This window comes from Prunus persica, chromosome G1 (genome assembly GCF_000346465.2).
Source record: "Prunus persica cultivar Lovell chromosome G1, Prunus_persica_NCBIv2, whole genome shotgun sequence".
Taxonomy (NCBI): Eukaryota; Viridiplantae; Streptophyta; class Magnoliopsida; order Rosales; family Rosaceae; genus Prunus; species Prunus persica.
This window is the reverse complement of record NC_034009.1, coordinates 5742846-5754875: the sequence shown is the minus strand read 5'-3', so window position 1 is coordinate 5754875 and position 12030 is coordinate 5742846. Positions and strand designations below refer to the sequence as shown.

Here is a 12030-nt window from a genome sequence, read left to right as displayed (position 1 = left end):
CTATTTTTTGTAAGGATGATCTATGAATGAATACCTAAAAAATAGATGGTTTGGATTATTGGGAAAAGAATTGTAGGGTACTTTAAAGGGCGTCCCTCAAATAAAATTATTTGAGGGATCCCTCAATAGAAGGGGACTGTATATATATATATATATATAAGAATATCTACTGTTCTTACACCTCATACCAAAACATGCCACCTCATGCTTCAATTGTTTTTTTTGAAGACTCCATAATGCAACACGTCACTTTTAAGAGAAAGCTTAGTAAGCAACAATACATTTTCTAAAAGCTTTTGTGTATAGAATAAATATTAAATGAATTGCTATAGTTAAATTTATACAATGAGGTTTGATAGGCTATAGCTAGATTCACGTAGCTTACCATACAACTACCTAATATATATATATATAGTTTTGAAAACTAATAATTATAAATAATTAATTATATGAAATATTAATATACATAATTAAAAATATGGGGTTTCATAGTAGTGATATCTAGACTTTCAGCCTGCGAGCACAATGTCGGTCCTCACACCCAATTGAGAGTCAAGAATTGAGATTTAGGGATTCAAGAATTGAAGTTTCTGATTTGTGAGATTACGTATGCAGAAATAGACTTGAGAAACTAATCAAGGGTTGATAATATGAATCAATGTAGTGTAAATCAAGGGTTGAAAATACAGAAAGAATAGGTAAATGTAGTGCGGTTCTAAGATCAAGCAGTCGACATCTGCCTCCATGACTACGATTCAAAGGACGAAGCTTAGGGTTTTGATCGTGTCAATCCACGCTAGCTTCCTCAAAACTCGGAAGATTCCCTTGTGCCTCTTCTATTTAATGAGAATGCGAAATTTAATCATGCATTACATCTGTCTAGAGAGCTCTGTACAAATGCTGCAGGGCAGTGACCTGTAAATCCTAGTCAACCAATCGCTGATTTCTGCGACCAACCATCATTTTAGGTTCAGTCATGGCCTATTAAACTACAGTATGTGTTTGGGAAGAATAACGATTCTGGAACGTAACCTGCAAGTATTAAACAAAGGTTCCATAACTAAGAGGTAAAGGAACATGAAATAAAGATCTCGACTGCATCAATTCACACCTTTAGAGCTTTAAATGCAATGCCTCATTGCCTGTCTCATTCCATCTTCCATAGCTGCAGTAAGCATATCCATTTCTCCGTATGTCTAAGCTGAAAGTTAACAACCAAAACATAATGAGCAACTGTGTGATAGAAAAAGGGTTTTAATAACCCTCATATGTAATGCTAAACCTAATTCTTCCTGTTAAAACAGTACAACAAATCAGTGAATTATTCTTGAATAAAAATAAATTGTAGACCAGACATCAGACAAATTTTACACCCTAAAAAGGTCGCTAAAATTTCCAGAAGACAGATAAACATTTCTTGAATTCACCAACCTGGCAGGCAACTCATATTATAACCTTGTCGTTTGGTTGATAAGATCCAGATGCATAGAAAGTGGTTGAACCTTGTTTCTCTAGACAGAATTAATGTTTGGAATGTAACCTTCATTCTTCAGATCCTCGTATAATAACTTAAGTAAATGAAGAATTTCTATTGAACCATCACCCGAGTGAAACTCACGAAGTTGATGCTCATTCCCAATCCAGCTACAACCAGGAGTCTTGCTGACACCCCTCTGTTTCATCAACACTCTCATCTTTGCTGACTCATCCCACATTTTTAAATTCGCATATATCTTTGATGAGATAACATAGTTTCCTGAGTTTGAAGGCTCTAATTCAAGAAGCAGCTGCACTACTTGCTTAGTGACATCTACATTTTTACATTTCTTACAGGCGCCAAGCAATGCCCCCAGTACAACTTCATCTGGTTTTTCAGGCATTTTCTTAATGAAGTCCCAAGCTTCATGTACAAGTCCTGCACGTGACAAAAGGTCAACCAGGCAAGAGTAATGCTCTACTTTTGGGACCAGCCCAAATGACGAGCTCATCAAATTAAACAATTGACGGCCCTCATCCACTAATCCAACATGTACACATGCAGAAAGCACTCCCACAAATGTGATGTCATTTGGCCGAGTAGCCCCAGCACCTTCTGTCATGCTCTTGAATAGGGATATTGCTTCATGTGCTCTCCCATGGAAAGCAAGGGCAGATATCATGGCATTCCACGAGACCTCATTTTTCTGGGGCATGTCTTCAAAAACTCTTAGTGCATTGGCTAAACTCCCACACTTAGCATACATGTCAATTAATGCAGTGCCGACATAAATGTCCTGTTGTATGCCCCTTTCGGATGCATATATGTCAATCCATCTCCCCAAATCTAAGGCACCGACCGAGGCACATGCAGACAACATTCCAACCAAAGTAATTTTGTCAGGATTAACACCTCTCTCTTTCATGTCATCAAAAAGCACCATTGCTTCATCGGACATTCCATTTTGAGCATACCTGTCATGTATATAAAATGATGATAAACATACCATCAAACTCAATTAATACATATAGTTAATAACGATAAAAGGACACTTGATTTATACTTTCCAGATATGTACTAGAAGATGATTCATACAAATATTAATACAATGGTTGGTTAATTAACTGGATATTCTTATCCAATTCATCCCATAGAATCTAATGACCACAGCTTAACTTTAACCAGTTGCTGTAAGGGGAATATTGACCAGGCTCGAGAGTCAACTGTTTAAAAGATGAATAAGAAACTTTTGTAAGCAATAAAAGTACCTGCAGACATATTTTGGTAAATGGGATTATTAAAGTACTGCGAAAGGTGGGCATATGCAGTACCAAATGGAACACCATCATGAATATAATTGTCGTTACTATTGTGTTTATCATTAAACCAAAATGCTGGTAAGTGATAACAGTTTTCAAAACGAGCCAGCCACCTTCTCAAAAGCTGCATTCCCGAGGAAGAAAATTTTCAACCAGAAGGAACCTCAAAACTCTTATATAGTTAATTTTTCCATGAAAAAGAAGTAGAAGCAAGTGTTCCCAAATCAATCTACCACAATTTGTTCCAAACTAATGATACAACCAAATGTAAGTACTAGTTTCATTTAACGAAAATATCCATCTGTCTTTATTCCTTGAATTTCCATGATACGATAATCTAAAGACATTTCCCAAATATCAAAATACGAGGGCAATACTCATGGTTCATGATCTAGTAAGTGCCAGATATAACCTAGCCCTAGGTGTAAGGTATCTAGCTGTGAGGCGCTGAAAGGTTCTATTTTCTATTTCTTCCTTGCATAAAATCCCAATGCTGCCACATTTCGTTTTCAGATACCACACTGCTTTCTAATATTTAGAGTCAAATTCTCAACTTTACATAACCCTAGTCTCTTTCTACTCTGAACATTATTACAACCCAGTTGAGATCCAAACCTCAGCCTTGTTCAATCTGTAAAATGTTATATTCCCTTTTTAATTTTTAACCATCAAAACTTAACATTCAAATTATTTAACACAGGTAGCATGATTCTCCCCTGTAAGCTCTGACCCCATCATATCCACAAATTGAATTTGCAGGCCTGCAGCAAGGGAATGTAACCAAAGAAATATAAACAAGATTGTACATGAGGGAGAGTTACTTGCCCTGTTATCATGGCATTCCAGGTGACTCGATCCTTTTTCTTCATACTATCAAAGACCCTCCTCGCCGAGGACAAATCACCACACTTTCCATACATACCAATTAACGCAGACCCAACATATGAATTCAGCTCCAACTTATTCTCAACAACAAAACTCTCCACCCACCTCCCCAAACTCAAATCACCCAGGTCCCCGCACGCTCCAAGAATGCTCACCAAGCTCATTTCATCAGGCTCAAACTCTGCATCCCTCATTTCCTGAAACAACCGCACAGCCTCACCAGCATACCCCATTTTGGAATACCCGGAAATCATCGAATTCCATGAAACCAAGTCCCTTTGACAAATTTCATCAAACACCTTCCGTGCAAAACCCAATTTACCACACCTAGCATACATGGTAATCAAAGAGTGAGTCACATGTCCATCCTTATCCAATCCAGTCTTAAACACTGACGAATGGGCTGCACGCCCATGATTCAACTCAACCAAATTCGCGCACGCAATGAACACAAAAGGGTACGTAAAATTATTGGGCATCAGACACAAAGACTTCATTTGGTAATAGAATTCAAGAGTAAGTTGGTATTTATGCCATGTGGTGGTAAGGCCACGGATCATGATGTTGAAAGCGTAGTCGTTGGGTTCCGGGATGTGGGAGAAGAGCATGGAGGCATAGGAGAAGTCTTTGAGGTCAACGATTTTGGGGAGGAGGAAGTTGGGTTTATGTATGGAGTTTATGAGCATTTGGGTGTGAATTTGTTTCAACTCTTTGGTGGATACACAGTGTTTCAGGAGGTATAAGAGCTTTTGGGAGAGAGAGGGGGATTGATTTGGGTTGTGGGGATTGAGGTGTGTGTGGCTTTTTTCAAAAGTGATTTGGCGGGTAATTAGGTGTGAAGAGACTTTGGCTCTAAGCATAATTTAGTGCCTTTCAAATTTGCTGTGGTGGTTGTCGCTATTTGTTAGCTTATAAATCTTGGGGCATGACAAATAGAGGGCTTTTAATAAGATAGGAAAACCGAAATTGAATTTTGTTTCCCCAACCAAATGGTTATAAGATTAGTTTAGAAGTGGAAAGAAAACCAAAAGGCCAAAATGGCCCAAACTAGATTGAACCCAACAAAATGTAGTAGAAATTAAGTTGGTTAATTACGTCACTAACTTTTAACAGAAAATGGTTTTTGTACTTATAAAACATTGCGAAATCAACTATTGTTGGTCTAGTGGTAGTGTTTCCCTTTCAAATTGTTGGAAGAGGTTTCAAGTTCGGTTTTCTCTCTTCAAAAAATCGAAAAAGAAGAAAGAAAAAACATTCAGACATGCGATTAGCTGATTTTTGTGCTAAAACTGTCTATAGAAGGATGTTACCTTGTGCACACAATTGAGCTATAACTTGTCTGTTTTTATGGCCTTTTGTTTGCTTCCTTCCCTGTATTTTAACCACAATCCTCCTCTCCTTCACATAGGCCAGGCCTAGACTTATCTGCCTACACTACTTCCATGCACTGGCCTGTAGTTAGAAGAGGGCAATTATATGCAGAAAAGGACCACAGATAATAGGGAAGGGCCACCCTGCATACCCGTCAGAGCCCTTAAATTCCCCTTGCTTGCAATTGCAAGCTAATTGCATATTCCTGGTAACACCTGCCAACTAAGATTTATTACATACATGTATATCTTCTAACATATATATCATGTTGCCTGCTGCTGCAAAATAAATCCATCTTAAAAAATTTGAAGATGTTTGCCAGAGCACAGGGCATCATCATTAACAAACCGATGACATCTCGAGTTAATTAGTTTAATTCTTCAAAGGGGGAAAAAGAAAGCTTAGTTTTAAAGTAGTTATAGTTGCAAGTTAATTTAATCATGGATTTTGTCGGCGGCCTCTGGCAGCTAGTCTACATGCAAACTGAATTAGCTCCTTGCTTGTGTCATCCATGTGTAAAACAACCTCTATGAAACACAAGCATTCCTCTTTGTCCTCAGTCGCCGTCTTAATTGCTTCAACAAGCTCCTCCTCACAATGAACCTACAAACAAAATAGAACTAAAAATTAAAAGAATATAAATCAAAGAAATTTAACCTATAGGATCTCGTTTCTATTTACCAGTTGAGTAGTACTTAATTAAGAAAATGCAGTTATCATGTCATGTCTCACCTTGGTGGTCCAGCACTTGCCTTCCCCATTGTGAATAGCATCAACCAAGGCAGCGTAGTTCCAGTTCTTGATTACATTGTAAGGCCCAAAATGGAACTGTTCTTCTGTCATGTATCCGCCATTGTTAAGTAAAAATATGATATTTCGTTGTCCACATCGCAGCATAGTCGACACATCTTGTGCCGTCATCTGTAAAATATATAATGTGCTTGAGTACAATGGCATCTAGTCTAGTAACAAAGTGAAGAAAAACAGAAGGGCTTTATGGAAAATTAAAGAAAACCTAGTTAGAATAATTATACCTGGAAGCTCCCATCACCAATACAACTAATTAGTCTCTTATTGGGTGCAGCCTGTGCATATCCTAGAGTTGCACCAACTGACCAACCGATTGATCCATAATTTATTTGACACTCATAACTGCAGATCCATTTTCAATCTCCACATTATATATTCTAAATTAATTGCAGAACAAGTCAATGCATATTCAATTTGCTTACCCGCATCCTTGTGGGAGTTTCAGCTTCTGGCAATTAAACCACGAGTCTCCTGCTTCTGCAATCACCGTGGTGTTACTTGACAACATGTTTTGTATGTTTTTGAAAAGAATGTTGACTTTCAGATTCTCCTTGGGATCACATTGAGAAGGAAGGCCCTCTGAGACATGCATCCGGCTGTAGTTCTTGTAAGCAGTTGAATTGTACTCGAGCCGCCTTGCAAGTGCTTTGAGAAAGTCCCTCATTTGAATGCCCCCAAATCTTGGTCCATTTGCAATAACTACATTCTGAGACTGTATGATCACCGCCTTCTGCATTTTGACATGAAGTGAGTACGCGGCAGTATTTAGTTCGTCAAATATAGCTCCGGCAAAGAGGTAAGCGTCAGCTGATTCGACAACTTCTGTGCAGAAAGGGGTGCTTACTACACCCCAGTAAGTCCCAATGAAATTTGGATGGTTCTCTGGTATAAGGCCTTTGGCTGAGGGCATGACTGCCATGGCATAACCACAAGCATCTGCCAACTCAATAAGGGAATTACAGGCCTTTGCAACTCTAAGAAGAGGCCCAGAAACAATAACTGGTTTCACAGCCTTGTTCAAGTACTTTGCTGTTGCCTCCACTGCAATCTCCAGGCCTTCTTGGTTAGTCAGTCTGAAAAAGGAAAAAGAAAAACAGTAATGATAGGTTAAAAAAGTACTAATATTTAGTATTTGAATACCTTGAATAATTTACTGTCTAAAGAAGTCAGAAAAATTACTTGGGAGTTAAGAAGAATGGAGCAGGCTCTTGAGGAAAGGATGGATGAGGAATATCTGGTAAGTTACAGCTTATGCTGATGTAAACAGGCTTGCTTTCTTTCAAAGAAACTGCAATAGCTTCATCTATCTGCAACTGTGCATCTTCCAAGTCCTTCACAACAGCCTAAATAAATAACAGGGTGCATGTTATATCAGAAATTGAGAGATGAGAGTCCGGAATCCGGGTACCAAAAATACAAAATCAATTACTTCCACATGCTCTTTAATTTCCTTCTTTACACCAAAGGGAAATGCTTAGCAAAATAAATTTTTAAGACTTGAAACAGACGGATGAGTTGTCTGCTACTAATTGGTCCAACACCTACTGTCTCCAACTTAACAACATGCATGCTCAGGGGGTACGGGGTTTATAGAAAAAAAGGTCTCGCTCTTATATTAGTATTGGAACCACTCAATTATTCATTCTTCATCAACAGAAATCAGTTCAAGCATCATGAGGAACGGCTGCATAAGTAACTAATAACATTAACCGATGCCTAGAGCTGCATTGAGGAATGATCCCTTCAATATACCACAGTAATAGGTTATGTTAGGGTATTTGATCTTATTTGTTCTGTTTAATACGGGTTATTTTATTATTGGGCATGAACTCCATATATAGATTTATTACGTAAAGTAGAAAAGACACAACAATATTCTTTAACATAACTTGAACTCTAGCCTAGGCTTGTGGACGTTTGAGGATTAAAATTCTCCCATGAACCAAGCTATCCTAACGAGAGAGACTCATACAACAAAAGGAAAGTCTGTGGTCTTCAGTCATGGAAGTGAATACTGTGGTCTATGTGTTGAGAGTATTTGTCTCACATTATTGAAAAGTTAAGGGACCTAGCCTGGGTTTATAAGGAGTTGAGCTACTCTCCCCATGACCAATTGGTTTTGGAGTGGAACCTCAACATCCTTCATGGTATCAGAGCAAGGCTTCATGTGTTGGGCCCAACAGCCACACTTGCTCCCACGTCACCTAATATGTGTTGTCTACATGCTAGGGCAATTGGTTTGGGTTGGAACCTTAACTTCCTTCATGGTATCAGAGCAAGGCTTCATGTGTTGGGCTCAACGGCCACACGTGTTCCCACGCCACCCAATATGTGTTATCCACGTGTTAGGCTTGAAAGTTCGCCACACGTATGAGGGCGTGTTGAGAGCATTTGACTAAACGATCTCATAGTTGTGTAGTTCTCTTGAGAGCAATATGTAAGTATTCTTTCTCCCAAACCTCTTTCATTGTTCTTAGTGTTCTTATTTAGTTTTTGTACTTCTTAGGTTTTTTTATCCGTTTGTGCAGATTTCAGAGGTGGACTTAGCCTCATTTTCTTTTTTACTTAAAAAAAATCTAACTCGAGCTCTAATGTATTGTGCTTGGCTCTATATATTAGAGATACAACACTCTCTCTTACAATATTTCAACACTCTTTATAGAGAGGCATAATTTAAACATTCACCCTGGCCCTTATAAAACCCAGGACTGGCTTGGGGGATGGTACATGCAAGTTCTTCTTCTACCATTGAAACCCATGTGTATTTGACGGCATGCCACTGATTGTACCTTAGAGATTCAGCACACCACTGACACACGAAATTACGTGAATTCAAGCAATATATCAAGCAACACCTATGCCCAAATTTTCAGTCCCAACTCGGTTGTATAGTTATCAAATTAGAAAAACACCAAAACTAAGTGGAAAATGTTTGTTGATGGCTTTTCAGTTGTGGGGGTCTTAGAGGTTTCATGTCCAAAGCTAAGTGAGTGGGTGTTGTGGGTCTGGTTAGCTGTACGTACAAAATTTAATAGGTAAGTCACTTTGGGTTTGAAGGAGGCAGGTCCAGACATCCACTCCCTCTAATGTAAAATAATAATAAAAAACAGAAAACAAGGATTTTGTTTAACTTCTTTTTTGGTAATGATTTTCATTTGAATTTTTTTGGTACAAGTTGATCTCATTTCCCACAAAATCAAAACTGTCCTTGGGCTAGAAACTTATATATTGAGTATTTGGAGAGGAGATCTCAAGCCTCTACATTTAAAGATTATGCATTCGTAACATCAATGGATATATCATATTGTGTTTGAATGTTAGTTTGAATATGCATGAATGATTTGTCGTAATGCATGGCTAACCTGGTGGCAAGTAACAGTTTGGAAACATCTGAGCTCTTGGCTGAAATCAGCCAATCCAATGGTGTGGTGGAGAATTCGGTTACTGCCATAATCATTCGAATTAGGACCACCAACGATGCAAATGACAGCGAGATTTTCACTGTAAGCCCCAGCAATGGCATTAATAACACTAAGGCCACCCACAGTAAAAGTGACAACGCAAGCGCTCACGCCACGGGACCTGGCGTAGCCATCGGCAGCATAGCCTGCATTCAGCTCATTGCAGCAACCGATGAGGTTGAGCTCCGGCTCGGTTATAAGACCGTCGAGAAGGCTGAGGTTGAAGTCACCCGGAACAGTGAACACATCTGTAATTCCTATCTGAACAAGTCTGCGAGCAAGGTGATGACCAAGAGTACTAGGGTTTTGAGTGCCACTGCATGAGGAGGAGTCAAAAATGGCATTAATATTATTGGTAGGTTTGGATGCGATGATGGCTTGGGTATCCATGGAATTAAAACTCACTGTTTCCCTCTTTTCTGCCGAATGGAAGGATTATTTTCGACCACGCTCAAACACTCAGAACCAAAATGACTGAATTATGAGGGGATATAGAAACTTGAGGGGTTTTTATCATATGAGAGGGTCATGATTTTTTCCTCACTCTTTAAGCACGTGATGAAAATATACATCCAATTTCCAAACCCTACTCAAGCTGATCAGTCAGCTCGCATAACGTGGCCTAGTCTTGTACTAAGGCTTTAACACTAGAGTTATTTTCACTCATTGAAAGAGAAGCAAGGTAATTTTATTTTATTGATTGAAATAGGAAAGGTACAAGGCTTTAACACTAGAGTTGGACGATGGCTAGAGTTGCACAGCTGCAGTTTTCAGTTTTTCTTAGTTGATTATAACATAAGTAGGCTGCTAGCTTATATATAGGGATGCTAAAGTCAGCAGTTTGGAAAAGTCGGTTGCACAGTAACCGACTTTTCCAATGTCATTTTCAGCCACATTATATATGTGTGGCTTTCTCTAGAATAATCTTCATTTTTCACATTGGTTTTGCCGGCCTATATAAGCTTCTCCAATAGTTTAGGCTCATCTCAAAGCATTCTAGATTTCTCCGCACATTTCTCAAACATGTCTATCAATCACGTTCAAGAGCTTCTTGATTTTTATATATTTTTTAGCACAAATGTGTATTAATTTCAACACTTGTAATAAATTTTGTAGTATCAGAAAATCTAATGAAGCTTTCTTATATGTCAATCAATTGTAGGTCTTCCATATGTAAACGACAATCTGACACAATAAAGAGGAATCTGAAAGTCACGAAATTAACAGAGCTCCAAACCATCATATATCAACAGCCGTGCAGATATTCTTCCTCAATGCTCGACAGAAAAACGCTTCATTCCAAAACATCCAGTGGAACGACGATTACAAAATCCCTCGTAATCTGCGTCAAATAGTGTAGGAGGTGAAGAAAGATCCCACATTGCGAAGTAAACAACTTTTAGAAGGGCTTATAAAATTGGGTTAATCCTTACATTGTCAATTGATTCTTAGAGAAACCTACTTTCTTCATGATATTAAACCACGTTTAATAAACCCATAATTAGGACTGGTAATGGGTCGTGTCGTGTTGGATTTGCACAAAATCCCTTTTTGTTGATTGTTCGTCCAAAAATTGATGATTTCATTGAAAAAATATGCAAATGACAAAATTAACCTCAATGAATGTATATGCAATATAATCTCAAAGGCAATGAAAAGGAGTCTCTGAAAATAATTTAAAATCTTAGGAGGTGTTTGTGTAATTTCTGAAACCTCAGTGAGTTTTGTGACAAAGCCAAAAACCTCAAGGGTGTTTGTGTAAATAACTCTTTCATTTGGGTGAGTTGAAATCGACAATCTTAAGATGCACGGTGGGAGAGAAGAGATCTCGAACTTCTATATTTAGAGATTATGCATTCGTAACATCAATGGATATCATTTTGTGTTTGAATGTTAGTTTGAATATGCATGAATGATTTGTCGTAATGCATAGCTAACCTGGTGGCAATGGCAAGTAACAGTTTGGAAGCATCTGAGCTCTTGGTTGAAGTCAGCCAATCCAATGGTGTGGTGGAGAATTCGGTTACTGCCATAATCATTCAAATTAGGACCGCCAACGATGCAAATAACAGCGAGATTTTCACTGTAAGCCCTAGTAATGGCATTGGTAACACTAAGGCCACTCACAGTAAAAGTGACAACGCAAGCGCTCACGCCACGGGACCTGTCGTAGCCATCGGCAGCATAGCCTGCGTTCAGCTCATTGCAGCAACCGATGAGGTTGAGCTCCGGCTCGGCTATAAGACCGTCGAGAAGGCTGAGGTTGAAGTCGCCCGGAACAGTGAACACATCTGTAATTCCTATCTGAACAAGTCTGCGAGCAAGGTGATGACAAAGAGTACTTGGGTTTTGAGTGCCATTGCATGAGGGGGAGTCAGAAATGGCATTACGATTAGAGATATTTAGTAACATACTCATTCTTAGCACTAAAACTATAAGTAAATCCTACACAATTTAATTTCTATAAACAAACCCAAAAAATGACAACCAGTCCTATTGAATTTAATTTTGATTATTAAATTATTTTGATGCCCTATTGAGTGTTTTGGGATTTTTTATGAAGTTTTAAAATTGGGTTTGTTTTAAGAAATCAATGGCAGTTTTGTAATTCAAAAGAAGTTAAAAGCATATTTGTTATGTTGTAAATGGGCTTTGGATGTGTTTCTAAAGTCTATTTCATATATATATATATATATATTTTATAAAT

General features: G+C 38.3%; 3 protein-coding genes across 3 annotated transcripts; all 3 read right to left on the bottom strand.

Moving 5' to 3' along the window:
* On the bottom strand, positions 629-4613 carry LOC18781227 (pentatricopeptide repeat-containing protein At2g34400). Its single transcript, XM_007214569.2, has 4 exons — positions 3622-4613; positions 1432-2451; positions 1112-1201; positions 629-1032 (listed from the first exon to the last, which is right to left on the bottom strand). The coding sequence occupies exons 1-2, from the start codon at positions 4539-4541 to the stop codon at positions 1512-1514; spliced, it is 1860 nt and encodes a 619-aa protein (XP_007214631.1). The 5' UTR covers positions 4542-4613; the 3' UTR covers positions 629-1032; positions 1112-1201; positions 1432-1511.
* LOC18780204 (pyruvate decarboxylase 1) lies at positions 5447-9713 on the bottom strand. Its single transcript, XM_007214435.2, has 6 exons — positions 9225-9713; positions 7042-7205; positions 6285-6935; positions 6087-6204; positions 5785-5973; positions 5447-5655 (listed from the first exon to the last, which is right to left on the bottom strand). Exons 1-6 carry the CDS (start codon positions 9711-9713, stop codon positions 5491-5493), a joined length of 1776 nt encoding a protein of 591 aa, XP_007214497.2. The 3' UTR covers positions 5447-5490.
* Positions 11217-11741, bottom strand: LOC18780453 (pyruvate decarboxylase 4). Its single transcript, XM_020563937.1, has one exon. The coding sequence runs from the start codon at positions 11739-11741 to the stop codon at positions 11217-11219; it is 525 nt and encodes a 174-aa protein (XP_020419526.1).